Source organism: Python bivittatus, unplaced genomic scaffold, assembly GCF_059951505.1.
Source record: "Python bivittatus isolate LINGU-HERP-01145 unplaced genomic scaffold, Pbiv_v1 ctg000480_np1212, whole genome shotgun sequence".
NCBI classification, from domain to species: Eukaryota; Metazoa; Chordata; class Lepidosauria; order Squamata; family Pythonidae; genus Python; species Python bivittatus.
In genome coordinates, this window is record NW_028277075.1 from 70,301,401 (window position 1) to 70,326,421 (window position 25,021).

The 25,021-nt window shown below is 40.2% G+C and overlaps 1 protein-coding gene across 3 annotated transcripts in view; it reads right to left on the reverse strand.

The window, feature by feature from the left end:
- The window catches only part of COL18A1 (collagen type XVIII alpha 1 chain), an 88,180-nt gene that overhangs the window by 21,216 nt on the left and 41,943 nt on the right, over positions 1-25,021 (reverse strand). For 2 of the 3 annotated variants that reach the window (XM_088146209.1, XM_088146211.1), the window contains exons 5-23: positions 24,829-24,973; positions 23,080-23,186; positions 22,000-22,026; positions 17,481-17,696; positions 15,118-15,144; positions 13,692-13,754; positions 13,457-13,543; positions 12,648-12,701; positions 12,138-12,296; positions 11,440-11,502; positions 11,242-11,286; positions 6,071-6,193; positions 4,601-4,672; positions 4,461-4,505; positions 3,640-3,684; positions 2,318-2,380; positions 1,717-1,752; positions 1,035-1,124; positions 586-615 (exon numbers count right to left, since the gene is read on the reverse strand). In XM_088146209.1, the coding sequence (XP_088002335.1) occupies positions 586-615; positions 1,035-1,124; positions 1,717-1,752; positions 2,318-2,380; positions 3,640-3,684; positions 4,461-4,505; positions 4,601-4,672; positions 6,071-6,193; positions 11,242-11,286; positions 11,440-11,502; positions 12,138-12,296; positions 12,648-12,701; positions 13,457-13,543; positions 13,692-13,754; positions 15,118-15,144; positions 17,481-17,696; positions 22,000-22,026; positions 23,080-23,186; positions 24,829-24,973 (1,497 nt within the window). The remainder of the gene's footprint in view (positions 1-585; positions 616-1,034; positions 1,125-1,716; positions 1,753-2,317; positions 2,381-3,639; positions 3,685-4,460; positions 4,506-4,600; positions 4,673-6,070; positions 6,194-11,241; positions 11,287-11,439; positions 11,503-12,137; positions 12,297-12,647; positions 12,702-13,456; positions 13,544-13,691; positions 13,755-15,117; positions 15,145-17,480; positions 17,697-21,999; positions 22,027-23,079; positions 23,187-24,828; positions 24,974-25,021) is intronic. The other variant, XM_088146210.1, reaches the window with a different exon arrangement.

Genomic DNA, 25,021 nt, shown 5'->3' on the forward strand with positions numbered 1-25,021 from the left:
GAATGGCAGATCCTCTCTTAATTATAAGAGCACTTCAAGAGTGAGAGCAGTTTCAGAGGCTTGGAGCTACCTCATATGGGATTGTCCTCTGTAGGACCACTTCATAATCCACATTTATTCTGAAGAGGACTCAGATGGTCCCTTTCCAGAATGGAATAGAACTGTTGCAAAATCTGCAATAGAACTCACTAGAACTCCTTCAGGAGAAAACTAAGTTGAGTAAACCCTTTTCAGAATGGGCAAGTAGATAAGGTCTTCAAAGAAAGCAACTTCAGCTCATAGATTTCATGCATATTACTCTTCAACCCCTCCAGAGCACTATCCACTCATCCCATGATGTCCCAAAGGAACAACTGAGATGGATTTTAAAGGAAATTTAAACCTACTTCTTGAGAATTATATTGAGAAAAGGTTCTTATAACTTTAATCCTAATAATAAAGTTCAGATAAGGACCAGGTTTACCTAGCAAAAGCTAACGTTTATACTCTTGCAAGCAGTCTGATCCTATTTTAGGCATCTAGCAACAAAAACAAAATGTTTCTAAAACTGGTAGTAATATTTATAAAGCCTCCCCTTCTACTTACCTCTGGGCCTGGCAAAACAGGCAGAGTTTTCTAAAAATAATAAAACCATGTGTTAAACATGTGATCGCTACTGCTTTTCCTTAGATTGCTCAGCAGAACATTTAAAGAGAGCCGTTAGCATCACAAAATGGTTAATGACTACACTCAAATCTGCATCTGCATTGTATGCATTGCATCTGCATATAATTGTATTTTCAAACACTCCTATGTGGCATTTGCCTGAAAACTCATGAGACTGATTAAAAAAAAAAAAATCAAAGTATCTTCATTCTAGACATCTAGCTGTGCAATAGCAGTGACTTTCTAGCAATAACTTTATGGTTAGTAACATCAGATCCTTAACATTTAGAAATAAAGTGCTGTAATTTCTGGAGCAGCACTCCTCTTAAGATAATATTATTCTGGAAGAGTAAAAGAAAATAGCTAGTAAAAGGCAGAAATATTCTTACATCTTCATTAGACAGGTACACAACTTGTCCTGGAGGGCCAGGGAGCCCAGGAGAACCAGGAAGTCCTATTCCATCTTGACCCTTTTCACCCTTAAAGAAAGAAAGAAAGAAAGAAAAGTCTTGAGGGTTTTCTTTCAAACCTACTTGACTGCATCTGTTCTAGCCAAGTTGTATTCCTACACCATTGAGAAAAATGTTTACAAACTTCAGATTTTTAACTGGGATTTTGGAAGAACAATTTTTTTGCATATTTAAAATAAAAATTCTCCATCCAACTCTCTTAATGCAAAATTCAGTTCTGCATAGGACGCTATTATCTTTGGGCATTCAAAGAAGGAGTCATCTTAATGCTAGTCATTCATTCTCCTGCCTAGCAACAGTTCTCTCAGGTTTCCTCTAAGAGGGCTGGGCACAGATAATCATCATGGTTTATAATGCTAACTGGATCAATGAAGATACTAGAATGTGCACATATTTCAGGAACTGGTGAATTGGGCACATTTCTTAGATTAATATATTTTCACAGGAATAAACTAAGAGTTTTGAAATGTGTTGTTTTAAAACAAAATAAATTGCAATGTTCTTCAGACTTTTGTCCCCAACAAAATCCTACATGAAACATTCCACATTTTATTACACAACACACAAACATAATTTCTCCTCAAATCTTGGTGGTACTTACTTGAGGCCCTGGGTCACCTTGGTCACCCTTTGGTCCCTGAAATGGGAAGAAAAAGACATTTTCAGGAAAGAAGTCAATTTCACACAAAGGACAACTGGGTATGCTGATGGAATGTGCTGCAAATGATAGTGACTATGGTCCAGCATATGGAGGGCTGAACTAGGATCTAGGAAATGTATGGTAGGTATGACTGAAACTTCACCACTGACCCACTTGAATGGCTTCTAATCTACTACCTTCACTCAGTCTCTTCCCCTCTCTCATGAATGAATACAGCCTATCTTACATGAATTAAAAGCTATATACAACCACCACCATTACAACAAATATTTGAAGCATGTATGATCACTCACAGGTATTGAAGAAATATCACTGTCACTTTAAATTAACTGTGTAGGAACAGACACCATACAAGGCCATTAGTAAGGAATCAAAGTCCATTTTCAGCAGCAGCCCTGCTATCTGATGCTTTCTGTAGAACTGTGTATACAGGTTATTTATATCATAATCTTCTGGGTCCAAGGGCTAGAAGCTTTCAAAGAAATAATTCTATGATTTCCTAAAATCATAGGAAATTAGATGGAGTCATCACTGGACTCACCTGTGGTCCTGGGAAACCCTCTAATCCAGGGCGACCATCTAATCCTGGCAAACCAGGATTTCCCTGGGGGAGGGGGGAACAGAATAGAATAAAATTAAGTCCTGGTTTTCACCCCAGATGTAATTCAATGATCCAACTCCTGTTAAAATACATTTAGGGCTGTGCATGCTTCAAAAATGATTAAGAGGAAGTGCTACAGAATTTCATGAAAGCACATGGCCTCACTCCTATTAATTAAAGCAGCCTGGTTTATTTCAGGCTTCCATGTGACCATGAAAAAAAGGTTGAGGCTCCCTTAAGAGTCACTTCATTAGCAGATTCAATACCATCCATCATGGTATCCTTCCAGACTGGCTTCAGGGGTTGGGGGGTGGGGGTGGGGGTGGGGGTGGGGTTGGGCGCTGTTCTGAAGTGGTTCTTCCTTTGTATTGGGTTCCAGTCAGTGTTGGAGAGGGGGGAGTCTAACCCTAGACCCCTATAATGTTGTGTGCCTTAGGGTTCAGGTCTCTCACCATTCCTCTTTAATATCTATGTGAAACCACTGGGTGAGGTCATTCAACAGCATTAAGTGAAGTATCATCAGTATGATGATGACACCTAGTTATACATCTCCACCCCAGGCCAGGCTGGCAATGACATTCATGTGCTGACCCAAAGTCTGGAGGCTGTGAGGGTGTGGGTGGGGAGGAGCTGGCTCCAACTGAACTTTAGCAAGATAGAATAGCTTTGGGTTTTTGGCCGCTCTGGATCTGGTGATACATTATCTTTGACTCTTGATGGGGTAGTATTTCCCCAGATAGACCTGGTGTGCAATTTGGACTTGCAGCTCCTGCTTGAGTAGCAGGTAGCAGCAGAGGCTGGGGGGTGGGATGGGGGGCGGGGGTGCTTTGCACAGATTCTTGTGTGCCAATTGTCCCCATTCCTGGATGTCAGGCCTTGCTCACAGGCACTCATTCCTACACAGGGCTGCCCTTGAAGACCACCTGGAAGTTACAGCTTGTCTAAATGTCCTTAAACCAGTACTTTTCCCTTTAAAGTTGGACAAGTAAGACAAACAAACCAATATACAAATATCCTTAAATCGGTGCTCTTTTTTTCCTTAAATTTGTGTCATATTTTGAAAATAGATAGGTTGCTTTAATGAATAGTAGAGATGAACAATTCTCACACTCACACAAAGTCCAAAATGCCTCTTCAGGTCATTTTCTATGTGTGTACAGCCCTAATTCTTTTGATAGTATATGAATAAAACATTTCTTTAAAGCTAGCATCGAGGAAGGTAAATGTAATTTTTTTTGCCAAACTTCTTGACGTGAACTTACCTTCTCACCTGGCAAACCTGGGAGACCAATGATGCCCTCATATCCCTAGAGTTCACAAAAAGACAGACATATGGACTATTTTTTACAAATACTACTTAATATTTATTTATTTATCAAATTTATATAGCTGTCCAATTCACAAAAAGTGACTCTATACATGGGAATAACTTTTTGGGGGGGACACACAAATCAGGGCGACAATGTGTCACATGATCTAAATAAAATACAGAAGGATAAGTCATTCGCATGTCTACCTATCTTCCATTTGGACTGTGGGAACAACAGATTGCTCAACATCAATGTTGACTTATGATCAACACTCAAGATCATTGTGTATCACAAAGAGGTGAGTCTCATTGATAAGGTTAGGAAAGAACCTCCCCATAACTCCTCTACCAATTACTTGTGCAACATCTTGGGCAAGATCAATTACTTGTGCAAGATCAATTACTTGTGCAAGATACAGCATATATGTAACATTCTATTAGTGCAGGGTTCTGAATATAACAGCACAATCAGCAATACTGCACCAGCTCTGTCGACTTTAGTTATTTCAATGTTAATCTGAATAGGATAATGAAAAAACTTAGTGCTAAAGTGTATTCTAGAGATAGGAAACCTTTTAGAGTCTGTGGGCACCGGCTTGGGAAAGCATGTCATGGACAGTCTCACAGAATGGCTGTCACAGTGGACATGGTCAGTCATAAAATGCCCCTTATCATTTGCAGAGGCAATTTTGGATTAAAGCAGGCAAAGTCACCTCACCAAACTATCTATATATCACCTAATGAAGCAAAAACCGCAAAATTTAAAATCCAGACCTTGGGTCCTGGAGGTCCTGGAAGTCCCGGAAGTCCTGGAAGCCCCTGTAAAAAGAAAGAGGTGACACCTCAGTTTCGTCAGTCTTCATATGCTTGCATATCAGGCTGGATGTGCAAAGGAACATCATAAGGTGGGTTACCGGAGGACCTTCTGGCCCACGAATTCCAGGGCCACCAGAAACAAATGGGACTCCTGAGCCCTCCATGTCGATCTAAAAAATAATAGATGTTATTAGTCAACTAATGTATGTTATCATGTAAGATTCTTCCTTGCATGTCATTTTGTAAGGCTGTGCTCCTCCCCCCCCCCCACAACAAATCATAAATAGTACTTGAAAGGAACAAGCCAATGAATGAAGATAGGAAGATCACAGTCCTGACAGCAGCCCAGTCCACATGTTCAGTTCCCAGCTTGTTAAACCAAGCTCATATGGGATTATATGTTTCCTCCTTGTACCTTACTTCCTCTCAGCTTGTATCCTTGATTGAACTAAAAACAGTAAGCTGCCCTTGTAACTACAAATCCTTGTAATTTCAGTTATATTTTTTGCACTGACACTTCCGAGATATGTTACGTATTTCCTCTCTTGATTACCTCCCAATATTTTAGCTTTTCCTAGGTTATTGGGGAATAATATCATGTTACGTATATCTGCTATATATAATGTAACAAGTACTATACAACCCCATTTTCTGCTCTCTCAATGAAATGTGATGTCATGAATATCACAGTCTCCTCCTCTGTGATTGTTCATTGTCATAACTGTAGCCTTTTTCTTCTCTATAACAGCCTTTGCTGCCAAAAAGATTGGTCTTTAGTCCTTGGTCTTTCAACCTACAATGGTTCCCTCTTACAGGCCAGGTTTCCTTCTAAGTTGTTCATATTGAAGGGATTAAGGGGTGGATTTGGCTTTCCTGAGCTTTGAGAATGGGTGGCAATCCCTCTTCTTTAAAAAGAGTTTACCAACAACAAAGCTTTCCACAGAACGTCCTCCTCTCCCAGGAAATCACTGCCTTCATCTTTTCTAGTCTTCATCCCTCTACGTCAGTAGGATGTGAGTGACAGTTCCAGTAAGGTCAGAAGCAAACAGCCCAAAACCAACCTTGTCCAGTACAAGGGATGGAGGGAAAGCTTCCCCCGTTACACCATGTGGGTGGGAGAAAGAGGCACAAAAATTGAACTGTGATTTCACTATAAATAAGGTTTGCATTTTATACTTGGCAGCTATTGGAATTCCTGCTTAACAGCTTTTCTGGTTCTTGCAATAAACTTATTTACCTGAGATCCGCAACCATGAATCACTGCTTGCCCAATGTGAGTTCTAGTATTGACCAACAAGGAGCTTGGCACAGAGCCTTGCTAGCTATAATAACTGAACTGAAGAGACATTCTCCCTGTTTTTCCTTGACTTTATCTGTCTTCTCACTCTGTACTGAATCTCAGATCATAATAGATTTGGTCAGCTTCTACTATTTCTCTCTGAAGTACCAAGGACATCGATGGTTCAGTAGTAGCAATAACATATAATAAACAGAGCACAATAGAAATTGCAATGTTCTTCAGCATTTTGCACCTTGTTCTAGACCACCCTCAAAAGTTTGGGACTCACAAATTCTGCCGCAATGCCCGGCCCAGGAGGCCCAGGCAATCCTCGGGGACCCATGGGCCCAGGAAGGCCTGCCAGGCCAGTTTCACCTGGTGCTCCTGGTGGTCCTGGCTCTCCTTTGCTGCCCTGAAAGAACATAGAAAATTAAGATAACCCTCTTTCTAGCAAGGAGTAGAGTAAAGCATCCAGAGCCAAGCAAATCAGAACTTCAAAACGGAGGGATGAAAATGCATGCATCCAAGATTCATGGACCTCTGCTTACAGATTTGTAATCCAATTTGGATTACATATGTATGTGTACACTTAAGTGTCTGTTTGCACTTATGTGTGCACTTATGTGTCAGTATGTCATCTATATACAGATCTGTGGAGTCCCTGGTGCTCTCTGAGCTTAGTTGTTTGCTTGCAAATGTATACAGATGCATACAGATCCCTTATTACATCATGCCATGCAAGGTATTCACAGAACAAAAGGTTCCTCTGCATGCATTAAGCTAAGTATATTTCTTTGAAAAAAAATCCCAGAATTGCATCTACATTATACAGCATAGGTATGCTTTTGCTACACAGTATTACCACACACTGCTTGGAGATTCAGTAAATGTGCAAGATTGGACAAATTATGATTACTTGCTCAAAACTGGAGAACAATGGTGACATTTTATGCATGACACCACATCTTGTGTGACTGTGAACCTGTGCTTGTGGATTGTTGTGGAACCTCAGAACCTTGGTACAGACAACTTCCTGACATAGTTGCCCATTTACAGACAGATGTAGTTAAAAGTGACTACAAAAATAACCATCTCACGTAAGCAAAATGTGTATGGGGAAAATACAAATGATTCAGGCGTTTGACAAGTATGCTGGCTTACAAATTGTGTCCATAGCCTTGTACTGCATCACAGAATGAGTCTACTGAAAGGGGAAAGCAGTTACTGTAAATACAACCCTCATTTATTTAATAGATTTCTGCTCTTAGTCTTCAAACTGCTAATAAAAAGCATTCTTCTCTGAAAGGCTCTCATGTATGCTGTAAACCAGTGTTTCTCAAAGGGTGGTCCGAGGACCCCTGGGGTTCCCCCAAGACCCTCTCAGGGATCCATGAAATCAAAATTATTTGCCAGCTTATGTTGAACAATAATACAATATTAAAATCCCATCAAACAATCATGAGAAACGGTATAGGCCGCAAATGTGACAATTTTAATTTTTAATACTGTAAATATCAATAAATATAACCCGTACAAAGGAAAACTCTTTTGGGGCCTCTATAATTTTTAAAAGTGGGAAGGAGTCCTGAGAGAAAAAAAGTTTAAGAAACACTGCTCTAAACAAAAGAATAAAGCAAAAAACATTGGAGAATCTAAATAAATCTAAAATATGTGTCTGTCCTTTAAAAATCTGGATCTATAACATAAAAAGAATGGGGCCTTTATAGTAACTAAGACATACCTGGGTGGAAAAAGAAATCTTAAATAATAGTTTTATAAAAATGTTAGAGGAATTAGAATGATCACTAACACTCCATCCAAGAAAAATGTTTAAAAGAACTGCGCATGATTGTTCAAATGCAACATCCAGTGTCAGTTTCATTAACTCAGGTCCAGGCAAATGACCTTCATGTGCTGGACTACAGCTCCTATTATCCTCAACTATTGGCCACTTTACTTGGGGCTGATGGAATCTGAAGGCCAACATCTAGAGGGCTGGAAATTCTTTAACCTGCATCTAGATCACAGCAAATATTCTATCAACGTGGCAAAAGTTACTTCATTTCTGTGATGATTAGGGTTGTGTGTGTGCATGTGTGCATGTGTAAAAGGAGACAAGTGTAATAGATATTGTGCCACACAAAAACACACATAGACATATTCCTCCAATTTCTTTATAGTCCCTATATGGGGATGTGTTGTAATAAGAAAGTAGTTCTAACACATAATGGAGAATAAGAAGGAAGTGCTCTGCCCAGATGAAAACAGGGCGATTGAGAAGCAATAAAAGAATGAAGTCTTATTCCAGCATTGGGTTTGAATGAAATAGGAATCGGGGGTCTGGCCTGAACCAGTCCTTGTACATTTCTGCTCTACCCTCAAATGTTGCTGAAATCCCTACGCTCACCCACGAATAGAAGCTGCCAGATGAACGGAGGAAGCAGGAATCTAACACAGACTCTTGTTTCTGAGTACTGTACTTTGCTCTGTGTCCAATGTTCTCATAAATAGAAAAACAGCACAGTTAGGAGCAGGTTTAACAATATCATTTCTCTGGATGTGCTATTTGCTTGTTGTTGTTTAATTAAACAGTATTTTTTATGGAGTAAAGTAGCTGCCCTCTCCTCCTTGGCACCCTCTAGATCAGTGTTTCTCAACATGCTGGCTGGGGAACTCTGGGAGTTGAAGTCTATGCATCTTAAAGCTGCCAAGGTTGAGGAACACCACTTTAGATGTATGGTCTTCAATTCTCAGGATTTAAGCAATGGCAACTTAAGCAATGGTGGGAAATTCTGGGAGTTGAAGCCTATACACGTGAAGGATGCTCAGGGTGGTAAAGCTTCCACATGGTACCTTATAAGTGAAGTCTGAAGGAACACAGGTTCAACACTAAAGGTTGTGAGTGCTGCAAAAATAAAGGACAACCAAAATAATGAGGAGGCTAGAGCAGGTTCTTACAAGGAAAGACTACAGCAGCAACTGGAATGAAGGTGCATGAAAATAGACCTTATAAAGTTTTTCTCTCACTCGTAGTATTATAATTCAGAACCATCCAGTGAAACTACTTGTAGGTAGTTTGTCAGTTTTAATCAGGACTGATTAAAGGAAATACTTTTTTCTATAGCATGTAAACTATATAATTATATTGCCAATGGAAGCCCACCAATTTAAAACAAGTTAAAAAGGGAATGAATAAATTAATGGAGGATCACATGATTAGTGGTTTTCAGTTTCAATGGCTGTTTATTACCTCCCGAATCACAGTCACCATATTTAAATAACGCCTGGTAGGGAGCAACAATGGAAAGAGCCATTGCCTTCTTCTCTATGGTGTCTGGCCTTTCTGAATGTGTCTGGTTGGTCACTGGATTAGAAAACTGGATTAGATAGGCTTTTGGCCTCATCCAGCAGGGCTGTTCTTATGTTCTACCTGTTGCATTTGATTGCTGAGATTTAGCTCAGCTTGTAATAGTCATATGGTGACATATAGTGGCTGGTACATATATAGATTCATTCAGAAATAGGCATATATAATCAGTGTTTCTCAACCTTAGCAATTTGAAGATGTGTGGACTTCAACTCCCAGAATTCCCCAGCCAGCATGTTGAGAAACACTGATCTAGAGGGTGCCAAGGAGGAGAGGGCAGCTACTTTACTCCATAAAAAATACTGTTTAATTAAACAACAACAAGCAAATAGCACATCCAGAGAAATGATATTGTTAAACCTGCTCCTAACTGTGCTGTTTTTCTATTTATGAGAACATTGGACACAGAGCAAAGTACAGTACTCAGAAACAAGAGTCTGTGTTAGATTCCTGCTTCCTCCGTTCATCTGGCAGCTTCTATTCATGGGTGAGCGCAGGGATTTCAGCAACATTTGAGGGTAGAGCAGAAATGTACAAGGACTGGTTCAGGCCAGACCCCCGATTCCTATTTCATCCACACATCTTCAAGTTGCTAGGGTTAAGAAACACTGATTATATATGCCTATTTCTTAGAATAATAACAATGGAATGTTACATTAAGCTGTAATCCTTCATGAGAAAGTTCTGTTGTGAAAGAGTTGAGAATTTAGGCCAGTATTTTCTCACTGGAAGCCAAGCTGGCTGCTGCCTCTTCATCTTGTTAGACTGAAACTATGTTATTTATGTGTGTCAAAGCAAGATGTGGAGGAGTAAAACATCCAGCAAGAAAACCTGGGAAGACCAGATACTGAACACTTGTTAGAGATGTTTCCGTGGCAATACTCTTGCATTAGGTTCTGCACTAGCATTAGAATTGTACATTTGGAAGAATCGTATACAGTGTAAAGAGGAAGAAATCAAGAGGTGGAAAATGTTAGCAGAAGCAGATGGTTATGCACAGAGGCTACTCATCAAATGAAATATGTATACTTCTTATGACATATAATGGCATGAGGACTGGAATCTGGAAGGGGGATTAAAACTACTTCAGAGAACCCCACCTGTATTTGCTAAAGCAAGATGTTGTTATAAAAGAAGTTCCCCCTTTAACAAACAGTTGGGGAGGTAATGGAAGACACTGTAGCCAAAATATCATATATTGATAAGTATTAATGTATTATAAATACTGCTTTCTGGCATAATTCCATTTTCTAGCACACATCTTCAGTACAGAAGGTAAAAAACCCTGTGCAGAGTTTTATAAGCTTAACAATGGCAGAATAAGTCCCCATATCTAGTATATTTTGAAACCAGACTAAGCTGCTTTCATGGCTGGGGAAATTGTCTTTTTAAAAATTTATCACATAATATATAACTTTGTAAAGTAATTTTATGTTCCTCTTGGTGGCAATCTTCGGGCATGCCTACATTATAGACCTGTTGACCTACCATGGCCTAAGAAGGAAGGAAACTGCATTTCTCTGTGAGCACAGAGGCATCTCTAATATAGCATTCTCAGTACCTACAACTAGAACACTTACAATGCTTTAAAAGCCCTGGGCTGTTTGCAAAGGAGCATTAGGTGTAAATATGTTTCCACAGAACGGTGGGAAATGAGATTTATGAAATCAATTATACTTAGCAAGCACAAATGCTTGGCAAGAAAATAAATCATCCTGCCTTGGCTGATCTTGAAAAGTTAAGAACGGTCAGACCTAGTTAGTAGTTGAATAGCTCATCAGGTAGTTTCAAGAGTATAGGATAATCTGGGAAATTCCTGTCTCTTCACCCACCCATCCCCACCATCTGGAAAAAAAATTGGAAGAAGAGATTGACAAACCAGTTCCATACTGTTGCCAAGAAAACTACATGGACATATTCATGAACCATCACCAGCAATGGAACTTAAGTCAATGAAATCTTTACCTTTGTAAACCCTTGCATGCAAAAACCTTAGTATATACAAGAAAAAAGTCTTACAATGTTGTAATGCTACCAAAGTAGAACCAATATATGGAATAGTAACAATTTCTTTAGAAAATAAGCTGTTGTACCTTTGGTCCAGGTGCTCCTGGGAAACCCACTTCACCTGATTCTCCCTGGAAACAGGAAAGGAAAAGACCAGTGAATTTATGGTGAAGTGCTGAAAGAGACGTTGACCAAGTAGACAATGGCCAGAGGCAGTCCAGCTTCCCTGACTGGTCCTCATCAGCGAGTACCCCAAGCCTCCACTGAAGAGGAAAGATACCTACCCGTGCTCCTGTTTCTCCAGGTTGACCAGGGATGCCATCTCTTCCTGGAAGACCAGGGGGGCCCTGGAAAATAGTAAGGAAAACTTTTCCTCAGTTAAATTGAAGATGCAGAACTGTCCACAGGTTATTGTATGCAGCATATCTGTGTGGCAGTTATGCTTTGCAAAATGTGGACATCAACATCCACAGCAGACAAATAAATAAAGGCTTGATTTTCTTACCAGCATTAACCTGCGTCCAGTCTGCATGTATTTATTTATTTTTCTTTATTGTAGCCCATTTTTTATTATAGCCCAACAGTTTTATAGCCCACTTCTCCAGGAGCTCAAGGCAGCATATACGGTTCTCCCTCCTCTAATTTTCCCCCACAATAACCCTGTGAGAGAATGACTGAGGCCATAGTCACCCAGTGAGCTTCCATGGCTGTGGGTGCACTTGAACCCAGGTATCCCCAACTAGTCCAACACCTTAACCACTATGCCATACAAGCCAAATCAAATTCTCCTTTTCAGATACTCGCCTAGTTCTACTAATATGCATTAATACACAATATTCAGCATGATAACCACAGCTAGCAAAGGGGCAGGCAAAGCCCCCTCCCACCACACACACCTCTGGTAATCACAACAGAAAACTTGCTCACCATGACAGAGTCAGCTACTGGGTGGCCTTTGCACGATATTGTCCCCTTTACTCACCGGAGGTCCTGGAATTCCTGAGCTGCCATCTCTCCCTGGAACCCCAGGGAGGCCTGGGAGGCCTGGAAAGTCAGTGCCATTTGTCCCAAATCTTCCAGGTTGTCCTGGCAAACCAGGTACACCAGGAGGGCCTGGAGGCCCAGGTGGTCCTCTGGGACCCTGAAACACAATAAATATGATGTACTGTATGCTCTAACCTGACGTGTGCCCAACAAATAATACCTGTGCTGAGCCTAGCCAAAGCAATTTGCTTCCAGGCCCTACAAAACTGGAAAGAGCTGCTTGCTGAGCAAATGACACACCTTTCATGTTTGAGGAGCATGCAGCACATTGGCTTTGGGCATTCTGGTTAGAAATTGTTGGAGCAGTTTTTGGGAGTTAGAGTGTTGAAACATCTGGAGGACTCAATATTGGGGAAGGCTACTATTATTGTTTCTCTCCCTCCTCCTCCCAAATCCAGTCCAATCAATGGAACATCAGTTCACCTATTTACACGGCTTAGGTACTTACTCGCAAAGTCTCCAACTCACTTCCAAAACCAGAGCCCTCCATATCAAGAAATGTCTGGAAGAAAAGAGCACAGATGCATACAAATGATTAAACATATCAAAGCTAAATGCTTGTGAAACAAAGACCAGAGTAATATATCTGCCTAATTTCACCTACTGTGTTCTTGGTTTACATTGGGAAGAAATCCAGACAAACAGGGCATGTTAATAGATTTAGGGGAGATAGAAGTGTTATTCTGCATACACTACTTATTTTATATACTAAATCTTCCACATGTAAGGCTAAATGAACAGCCAATGAGTAATGAATATTTATGCAAATTCTCCCAGAACTGTTTACAATAAAAAGTGACAACAGTAAAAATACTATACCATGTAAGAGTGGAGCAACTAATATTTTCAAGGAATTTAGAATTATAAAAGCTGGGGAAATCCAAAGGATTCTACCTACAGCAAGAAAGGGACAGATTTGGCAAATACATCCATAGAATTCCACCCAAAGATACACAAGTGGATTTGCACTGGTGCAGTGGGACTTTTCCCTTGTTCTCCTACCTCCTGCATGGCTCCCTAAGTCTGTTTCAGATTTGAGGATGGGGGCCGCAGGGGCACATGAAATCCCTGCCGTCTGGTATTTTCATCCAGCTGGTGGAAAGTCAACTTACACGGATCTAAGTCAGGCTAAGGAAGGGAGATCATTTCCCTAAAGAGAAAGCAGAGAGCTCTCCTGGCAGCATCATTTCCTGGGTGGGATAAGGCCACGAGAACAAGCTCCACCCTGTGTCTTTATTACAAGTCTCTGGAACTCACCAACTTATCCAGTTTGGAATTCAGTGCAGGTTGCCCAGGCGGTCCTGGAGGTCCAGGAGGACCTCTTGCACCAACACCTGGTTCTCCCTAGACAGAAAGAACAAGTTACAAAGCTGAGAACACTGATCACAGTCACCCCTCTTCCATAAAACCCCTAAGTCAAAACAGACCGTAGACTACTCAGAAGATGTTGAGCTCCAATAACAGTACAACAATATTCTTATAGTACTTGTACCTTTTCACCTTTTGGGCCAGGCTCACCCGGAGTCCCAGGGAATCCTTGGGGGCCAACATCACCCTACACAAGAAATAAATACGTGTTTTGACCAAGCCTAGTTAGCTGATTTTAGAAACTCTATAATTTCATTTATCGACATAAACAAAATTGCACATTGTACGTACAGTATGACAACTGAATGTCACTTCAGTCACCTGCAGGGCTTCATACAAAGTTCATTTACACAGGATCAGCATAAACGGATTACCTCGCTAAGTCCAAATGTGGTTTACCATGGTTTATTGAACAAGTCATAATGCTAACCTAAAAATATGGTTTATAAGAAACACAGGTACAATGACTGGGTTTACGAATTATGCTAAAACAGAATTAAATAAACTACATTATGGCTTAGTGCAAGGATTCTCCAATTTTGTAGTGCCCCAACCTCCTAAAATGATCGCTGAACTTTAAAAACCCCTCCCTGCACCTGAATAAAATGAATGATTTCACTGAAGTTAGAATTGGGCAAGAAATAAATATTACATTTATCTTAATAATTAAGTTATTTAATTTAATAATAACAAATAGCAGTAATAAAGTAATAAATATCATGTCATCTGTAGGGCTTTGTATGGACATAACAAGAAAAGCAAAGTCCAGAGCCAGTTTTGACAGGGCTCCCACTTTGCTTGCGCAAACCTGATCAACCCTCTGATGGGCCCTGACCCCAGTTTGAGAACCCTTGGCTTAGTGCAGTGTGTGAATCATTTTCTATCTGATAAAACTGAGAAGCACCTTTTGCAGAGAAGTGTTATCCCCACCTTAAAGTCTGCTGGTTTCTGTTTCAATATTTCAACTGATTTGAAATGTTTCAGGCGACATTTCAATATAACTCACTACTCATAAACAAATGTGCAACAATGTAACTGAAAGTGACAAACTGCATTTTTTAAAAAAAAATGTTATAAGAGCATAATAAATATAATACTAACCTGACAACAGTTTATTCTTTTGGCTTCCCGAGTTTTGTTTTTCATATTTCTTAGGCTGGGGGCCATTTGGGGAGATTAGACTAACTCAGTTATGGTCCTAGGTAGTTTACAGGTCTGACTGCCTAATCATTACAAACTTCACTGGAATGAACTTAGAACTAGCATGCTATTTTTTTATTAAAAGGCTGGTCTGGAAATGTCTGCATAAAGTGTGGCTTAGGATACAATCTTATTCTCTTTATTTATCTGAGAGTTAACTCATTAAACACTAGGGGAGTCACTTCTGAGCAAACCTGCACAAGACTGCAATCAGATCTGTTGATGAGACACTCAGGACAGTTTTGCACGGTAACAGAGAATTTCTGAAGAGGGTATATTTCTTTAGGACTGTACAGATCAAACATGAAAAAATCATCTTTGAAATGTGAGGCACAAACAACAGAACTTACTGGTTTACCATCTTCACCAGGATCCCCCTAGAAAGAATAAAATGTTGGAGACAGAACTTAGGCACTTTTACACTGTTGTGATTTAAATTTCAAACCACTTCTATACCCCAGGCTAATTTCCTCTGCTATCTTCTCAGCAATCATAGGAGACTTGGCTGAGATAGCTGCGGGGTAGCTCACTCAGACTTGCACAAAACATAGGAAGGATATAATGGCTCGATTCTGACCCTGCTAAAAACAGTTTAGCAATATAGGTGCTCAGAGAGGAAATGAAAGAGAGAAGAATGGGAAAAGGCATTCAGACTGGCATTATGAATGAGGAGAGAAGCAAATGATAAGGACATCTAAAAGGAGCACCAACTGGGGGAAGAACCTAGAAGGACACTCCTTTTCCCAGAAGATGGAGGGGCAGTCCCCCTTCTTCCCTGGGGCCATCTGTTCATCCTCACATCTGCTTCAGAGGTTGCAGATCAGCTGGAATAGATTTGAGAAATATTGGGGGGTGCAGGATAGGGAGGATGTGTCAAGTTCAATTTACGTGACACTGGATTTTGGGATTGGAGGAACAAAATATGCAGGCAGAAAAGCGGAAGCAAAACTAAAATGAATTGAAAGAGGGAATCTGTTTGGAAGAAAATTAACTGAAAGACCAAAGAGACATCAAAGATCAGGTGAAAATTCCCTTCCCTTAAAAATGAAGATTTCCTATCCATGGAAGCAATTCCTTAGAACTTAAAACTTTTTTTACACTATTTTATGACGTATTTCTAATAAATATGGACAAATTGTGGATTTTATATAAGAGACCATCATGGCTTTGTTATTTATGTCCTTTGGAAAATATCGTATTATAGCCATTCAAAAATAATCTATCACCTAAAGAGAGACTTTGCACTTTGAAGGTTCCATTTTTTAATAAATAGTCAACTTCTTAAGTCTGGTGGGTGAAACAAAAACTGAGGGGGAAGCAAATGGATATAAAACTCATGTGAAGAGAATAAGAAAATAGATAGAAAAGGTTCACTAAAATCTTTAGGAGGATTGGGTGACTTCTACGGTGGACCTGAAAGAGTGTACCAATATGGATTTATTTGTATACAGAGAACGTAACCACATCTTGCTCATTCCAATGCATAGTAGATGCATGTATACATACCTATGATGCTATTCCCTTTCAGGGTAAGTGATGTTATGCAGAGAGCAGAAAAGGAGTAAGAAATAGTAAGATAAAGAAATTAAAGCCATGAGATAAGAAAAAGAAAATATAGATTGATCTAGTTTATACCAATATCATTCAGTATTTCTCTTCATATCTTTCTATCTTTGCAAACTGTCTTTCCTTCTACCACATTCAATCACTGCTTTATACATTGCGTTATAAACTTCTCATCTTTCTCTTCTTGAGAATCTCATCAACTCCATCCAACCACAGCTTTCTTGACCTTGCTCTTCCTTTCAACCCATTTACACTTCCTTCATATATTAGTTTTGTTATCCATTCAATCTTCATTCATTCTCTCTATATGCCCAAACATATATAACGAAATTCTTTCATACTGGTCACACTTTGTATTTAATCCACATTCATTCAGTATCCATTTACTCTTGATTCTTGTTTTACTGTACACATTTCTTAGTACTTCAGTCCTATGGCATTCAACTTATTTTTATGTTTCTCCCATTACATCCCACTCTCATTTCCATATAACAAATAGGCAAAAGCATGCTCTTACACACAAACATTCATTCATCACGACAGACTACATACCACCTATTATTTTTTCCACCAGCATCTGCATGCCTAAAAAGGTCTCTGTACATTTTCTCATTAGTAACATTCTACTGAAGTACATAAATTCATCTTCTTGCCCTACTATAAGCAGTCCATTAATTCTCATGCATGTTTTACTTCCATCCATATACAACAACCAACTTTCATCTCCATATTATGTAAATTCCTATTCACTTTATTGTATATTTGTTCTAAATCAACAAAGTGATTGGTAGGATGTGGGCAACAATATGTTGGTTTACAAATAGTCTCTAGAGTAGAAATCCCAGTTTTCATGGATTAGCATGAGCACACTTGGGATAAAATCAGACTCTGGGTGTGCTTATGGCATATTGGGCAAAATCTGTACAAACAGTATTGTCCTAACTGTTAACAGGGAATGCTGCAACTGTTAATAGGGTATGCTGCATGTGACATGGGTCCAGCTAAGGATGGTACCCTTGGCTACACCCTGCATGAATGCCAATGTATAGTAGCAATAAATTAATGAACTCTAAGAGGCAAGCCTTTCCAACTCTTTCGTGCATTTCCCACCAGCTGAAATCAACCATCTTATGAAAAGGTTACTTACAGGCTCTCCATCCTTTCCAGGTTGACCATCTTTTCCAGGAGATCCTGGTGGGCCCATGGCTCCTGGTTGCCCAGGAACCTGCTCAACAGTAGAGCCATCAGGGTGCTGAATGACAGTTCCAGAAGGTCCTGGGGGCCCAACTGGACCAGGAAGCCCTGGAATACCAGGCTCACCTTTCTGTCCTTTAGAGCCTGGATATCCAAAGCCGGCACTTCCCTAAAGGTCAGGGAAATGTGAAAAATGAAAACAAGCCAAATATAATTTCTTTTGAGGTTGGAAATGGACATGGGTGTGAATCATTATCTCCCTCTATAAAGACCTTCTCGTTTCCTTTTGTCACATACAGGAAGAGCTGAGATAGGCAATTTGATAGCCTCCAGTTTCATTGGACTTCAGCCTCCATCAGTCCCCACCAGTGGCAAGGGACTACAGGAACTGCCATCCAAAATTTCTGGAGGGTACCAGGCTGATTCTCCCTGCAAGTATAGCATTAATTAAATGTACATTTGTATAAATCACAGCTTGTACCAATATAAGTTTAAGTGCTTTTCACAATATCATTTTGCAGAAAGAAACAAGCCTTCTGCATAAGATCTCCTGCTCACAACTTGTTACTTATACATCAAAAGCAACAATGCAAACAGATATGCTGGCCTATGCGCAAAGGCTACACATGTTATTGCCAAAGCAAAGGTAACTGACATTAAATCTTATTGCATGCCATGCCCTCACCACCCACATGAGGTGGACCCAGATGCTGTTTCCCCATTCCAGCTACCCACCCACCATCTGAGATAGTGGAAGAAGCACAACCTCCAGTGGGGCAGGAAGAGAAACAACTTCCATGGTGGCTGAGATTATTATTATGGCCGATGCAAAGGGAAGGGGGGAAAAGGAAACAGCCCAGGCCTTCAGTCCACTAAGGAGAAACAACATGGAACAGAAGTAAAAAGAAAAAGGAGGCTGCTCACTCCCTTTCCTAAAGGGAGGAAACATCCAGGAGGGCCAAAGGTTCGACAGAGGCCATATTTAAGATGCCATGTCATGGCTAGCATCATTTCAGGAAACTTCCCCATTTTAATTTGATTGTTTTCTTGTCTGAAGGACTTGGGTTTCCAGCTGCTTAAGTTTTGAATCACCTGGAATTCAACAATGGTTATTTATTATTTTTTTCCACATCAGGCCCTTTTCAAATAATGCAAATTATGCTTAATCTTTATGTCTGTCTGTCTGTCTGTCTACCTACCTACCTGTCAAGCATGGGTGAGCTTTTCTATTTTTTTATGTTATTCATCTATCCCTCCCTCCAAGAACCATAGAAAGTGTGATAATTATGATAATCGGGATAAAGCTAGAAAATCTGACCTATTTTTTGCACATTTGTCAGGTTTATGGTGTTATATTGCTAATCTATATTCCTTTAGGGAAATTAATCCTGTTTTGATCCCCCTGAATTCCAGAATGTTTCCCCATCCTTGGTAGGTGCTTACAGAGGCTCTGCATTGCACAGTTACTCCAGAACAGATTATCAATATATGTAGAGATTGTAGTACATATTTTAAAAGGAAAAAGGAGAGGGAAGCAATGAGATACTAAATGAAAGGAACTCTTGTTCTATTTCTTGCCATGTTAGACGGTTTATGTTGATTTAACTCTTTTGCCTGGCAGCAAGAGCAATAGCCCTAGTCTAAAAATAGTGCATCCCATCAAGTTGTTGAGCAGAAAAGCATTCTGCTTAATATCATGATGGAAACTGAATTCTTTTATAGTCAGTTTTTGCAACAAGCATCTTAATTCCAAACTCTGATAATACAACATTAATAAGCATCATTCACTCCCCAGGCAAGTTCCAAATGATTAGTCATTTGGTACCAGTGGATATTAGAGACAAGATGTTGCTACAGCTCATGGATAAATATAAACTAGAGGATATCTCTATATTTAGGGATGCTGAGGGCAGGCCATCCAACTGAGTCTCTTAGTTAAAAAATCTCTTTTTATTCCTGTGCAAAGAATAGCAATTGCACATAAATAACTGCACAAAAGAAGCATTGTGTTTTAGATGGAAACCCATTAGAATCAGGAAGGGCTCCCTCACACTAACATCATTTAGTTCCTATCTTTTGCTCTAGCCTCTGGGATTGGCAGTGGGAAAATGGAATTTGGAGGCTATGGAGTTATGCCCACTAAAATCCTAGGGATAAATTAATGGATATAGGTTCTAATTTTACTTTAAAAGCATGTGAGAATGCTGCCACGAGGAAGAATTCTATTCATGGGTCTTATCAACCTACCCTCTTTCCTGGATATTCTATTTCATTCCTACCCACTTCCTGTCTCACAAGAACAGCTTTGTTACGGAAGTCCCTCAATCCCAGGGAACCGGAGACATGTTTAGATGGTTCCACTATTGAGGTGGACATACTTACTCTCTCCATGCCTGGGGTTTGTATATTTTAACTTTAATTTTAATGATATTTTAATAATATTCAATTTTAACACTGAATTTTATAATGTATATGATTGTCTTTATATACACCTTGTTTTATTTGATTATTGTATGCCACCCAGAGTCACCTTTGATAAGATGGGTGGCCAAATAAATTTGATTAATAAACAAACAAACATACAAACAGCTTTGCTGGATCCGGCCAAGGTCCACTTTAGTCCAGCATTTTGTTTCTCAGATGGCCAACCAGATTTCTCCAAGGTGCTTGGAGACATGACTTTCTCCTGTGATTGTTCCCCTACTATAGGTACTGGAGGCATGTTGCCCCCAGTCAGTAGTAATCATGAGACTTCTAGACCAGTACAATAGCCTTTGATTGACCTGTCTCAGTTTTCTATATTCCTGCCCACTCACTCAACAACTAGCTTATGCTACACCTGCTGACTGTTTGCACAACACAAAATATTAGCCTACGATGGTGTGTCACAATGTTCCTTAGAGTCTCCCACTCACTGTCAAAGGTGATGTACTAACCAAGTGTGTTTTGGCAAAAGGGTGAACAAAGAAAGGGGAGAGGGGAGAGGGAGCTATGCTGAAGCCTGTAGACCTTCTGCTGGGCTCCAGCTGAAGGAGGGATTGACGGGCACCAGGAAAGTAAAGTCCAAGTAAAGAGGAGAGCATAATGGGGAAGGGGGGCATTCTCTCTCCATGACTGTTTCTTCCTTCTGGAAAAGTGATAAGAACAGGCAAAAACTGAGGAGAACCAACAACAGCTCATGCTAGTAATGAAAATAACAAATCAGGGATGCAATAGTTTTAAAGTCAAGTATTCTTGTTTTACTTTTTAAATCTATCTATCTATCTATCTATCTATCTATCTATCTATCTATCTATCTATCTATCTATCTATCTATCTATCTATCTCCATCCCCTCTCACCCCTATGGGTGGTACGTGTCTTCCTCAATCTCAGGTCCTCTACCAGAAGCCTGGGAGTTTGGGGGTTCTGTGCAGTATCTTCGCTGTTCCTAGCATTGCACTCTTCTGGACAGAGAGCTCTGAGGTTGTTCCTGGGATCTGTTGGAGCCACTCTCGCAGCTTAAGAGTCACAGCCCTGAGTGCTCCTACCACCACTGGCACCACTTTGGCCTTGACTTTCCACATCCTCTCTAGTTCCTCCATCCAGCCCTGGTACTTCTCCAGCTTCTCATACTCCTTCTTCCTGATGTTGCTGACACTTGGCACCGCTACATCTATCACCACCACTGTCTATATGTGTGTGTGTGTGTGTGTGTGTGTATTTTATATACAGTTATTTTTTCAGTTGCATAAAAATATATAACCTCAATGGGTTTTTTTATATAATTTTGGGAGTTTATAAACATAAAGTAGGTTATGCACTTCTTTTGAAAATTGCTGCTGCTGTTCAGAAACCATAATGACTTGTGCTCCTGCTTCCTTGGTTTAGAGCAGAGTTTCTCAAACTGTGAGGTGAACCTCCCTTGGGGAGATGCAGACAGAGTCCGGGGAGGTGTGAAGAATCTTTTAGTTGTACATTGTTACAATAAATCCACCTTTCCCAAAGTTTCATTGTATTGTTTTCACTGTTCATTTGTGTTAGTTTGGGTGTTTGCATTTTTAGGGGAGGTGTGGACATTAAGATTATACTAAAGAGAAATGTGATGGCAAAAAATTTAGGAACCCCTGCTTTAGAAGGAACATTGGTGTTGGGTTGTTTATGGTTCAGTGTGTTGTGGGAATCGAGCTACTGTCTTAGCATGTTGTGTGAACCTGGCTATTAGGGTAAGCCATGGTAAGGTTTATTTTATGAACCTAGCTCTTCAGTCTTCAATGGGCTGTCCTTGGGATTTGCTGCTCTCAAAGGGGTTTTCCCCTTAAAATTATTGCTTTTGCTCAACGTGGTTTGAAACTTCCCTCTTAAGGGCAGATGGTACTTTGAGGGCTCTAGGTCTACATCTGGAGAAAGAATTATTAGTATGTCAGATGTTCTCACCCCTATATTCCTTTGACATCTTTTTTAAGAGGCAAATAAGATAGTTGCGATGCTTACCTTTACACCCAGCTCCCCCTTTTCTCCCTGCAAAGCAAAAAGCAAAGCAAAGCAGAGCAAAGCAAAGCTTTTCAGTATAGCATAATCTAACACACAACAAAATCTAACACACAATCAATCCAACATTCAGAAAAATTAATTATCCACCTAACTGCTGTTTGTAGCAAAAGAAAGGAGCTAAGGAAGTATCTGCTAATGCAGCTTTTCCTAGTGCGGAACTTTCTAGATGTGTTGTACTCTAGTTCCCATCAATTATCATCATTAGCAAAACAGTGGCTGGCTAGGGGTGATGGGAGTTGTAATCCAACAGTGGGAGTGCTTCATGTCAGGAAAGGGAGCATTAAATAATAAATGAATGCAAGCATCTCCCATGAACCACAGTCCACATCTGCTTCCCATAAAGTTCACTTTGGCTCCAGAGCAACAAAAAAATGTCAGTGGTCAGGATTAGGAGGAGACAATTGGAAGGAGACAAGAGAAAATGCATTTTTTATCACCTCTAGAAGAAGCTGCCCTTCCTCCTGATCTCACACATTCCTGTGTTTACCCCCAAATGCACTTTACTCTTGGACAATCTTTCTGTCCTTTGCTTGGAAAAGCAAAAGTCTGACTACTTTAGATTTATGCCTTCCTCGTAAGATTTTACCATTATTCAGAGAACAGAAGTAGGTGGCTATTTCCTTTCTCTTTAGGCTTTTACTCAGGATCACCAGGGGACTACAGGCACTATAAGTTTTCGCTCTGAAATGCCTTGTTTCCCATGCTGGCCTCGTTTCTTCCCCCCACCCCCTGAAGTTTGTTATAGAAGATCCTCCCAAATTCATCAAACAAATGTTAACTGGTGAAAGTTCATTTCACTGCCCATCCGGAATCACCATTTTCTTTGTGCAGGTGGGATATCTGGTGGGGGCAAGACTCGAGATAGAGAGGGAGGGTGAAGGGGACAATCAGAAGATTTTAATAAAGGAAAGGGAAGGGGGAGAGGGCCTTCTACTCCTTCCTTCAGTAAGCTTGATCACCACACCGTTGCCTTTCGGTAAAAAACAAGGAAGGAGAGCAAGCTATGCATTGCTACTTCACCTTTTCTCCTTTGTCACCATTTGTTGACAAAATCCCAGGCCCAGGGTCTCCTTTGGGGCCACGTTGCCCTTTTTCTCCAGGGTCTCCCTTTTCACCTTTGGTTCCAGCTACAAGGGGAAAGAAAAGGAATTGTGCAGAGTTCTCTGTTTCATGCAAAACAGGAGCCTGGAAACCAGAATGCTTAGTGTTCAGGGTTAGGACAAAAATTAAAAGGAATAGGCAACTGGATTGATGAAAGATTACTATTGTGAATTATGTTTCAGGGAGATTATCTAGTACAGTGTTTCTCAACCTCAGCGACTTTAAGGTGTGTGGACTTCAACCCCCAGAATTCCTCAGCCAGCATGTAAGTGGCATGTTGGCTGGGGAATTCTGGGAGTTGAAGTCCACGCATCTTAAAGTTGCTGAGATTGAGAAACACTGTACTAGTACATAATTATACTATTGGCATACATGGCATATAAAAGTATTTTTTTCATGAAATTAATGCATTAATTAAAAAAAATACTCCAGGGACTATTGATGCCTTTCTAACATACTCTTAACATGAGGCCATCAATTTCCATAGCCCTACTTAGCTCACATCACAACATCACTGAGAGCTATAATAATTGTGACATAAAAAAGGGCCACCAGTTACCTTCAGCTACTATTAAAAAAAATTTATTTTTTGGTAGCTTCACATTTGAAATTACATACTAATAAATTGGTTGCTAGTTCAACTGTGAAACTAGACTCTTCTCCCGTCTCAGGTGATGCATTCATTTACATACTTTTTCCTACTTAAAACAAGGTGCAGAATTCTTTACCTTACTCTGCCTTCTATATTTCTGCTTGCTCTATACAAGCTTAACACGAAGAACATGTGAGATTCTGATTACTTTTCTACTCATATCTGCACAACTGTGCCACCACATTCCCCATTTTTAATTTTTTTATACTTTTGTTTTGATTTAAAACAAAGATATATTTCCAAAAAAAGATAGTATCTATAGATGGGCAGATAATTACCAAAGTTGTACAATTAATGTTCAATATAACATTAGAAAGAGATACCAAGCAGAGCACACTGAGTTGTTTTCATGAAGTTGATACCAGAAAGAAAGAAAGAAAGATACCAAGCAGATACCAGAAAGAAAGAGATACCAAGCAGGGCACACTGAGTTGTTTTCAGCTGCCCAGAGTCCCTCATTAGGGGGAGATGGGCGAGATAAATTTGATATCATCATCATCATCATCCTGCATCTTACACCCTGCCACTATGTGTTGGACTGTCTCTGAGGCCTCTTTGCACAACCTGCACCTTGGATCCTGTCTAGTGTGGTAGACCCCTGCTTCTATGGAACTGGTGCTTAGTGTCTGTTCTTGTGCTGCTATGGTCAGTGCCTCAGTGCTTTTAGTCCAGCCCTTTCCAGCCACTGATAGGATTTCCCAATGTCAGCCACCTCAGCTATCTGTCGATAGTACATCCCATGCAGGGTCTTGTCTTGGCATGGACCTTCCTTTGCTTGATCTTCCTACCATGTCTGCTGCTGCCTGAGGCATTCTCTCAGCAGCTCATCTTTGGGTGCCATCTATAGATAGTCTGTCTATCTATCTATCTATCTATCTATCTATCTATCTATCTATCTATCTATCTATCTATCTATCTATCTATCTATCTTATATATAGTTGAACACAAGCAAAATCTCCACTATATTATTAACATTCCCCAAAAATGTTTGCCAGTGCCAGGAAACAAGACTTACCTGTAGAAACAAATGGCGGCCTCTCTTTTGATTCAGTGTGTTCAGTCTGCAAACTGAGACTGTCCTCTGGCTGCACAGGCTTTTTGGCAGTAGGAGGGGAAGTAACAGGCGGGGGCACTGGCAGACTTGATAACACAGGAATCACCTTGGAGACAACAGAACTGAATTAAACCTCTTCTTGTACCAGAGCAGG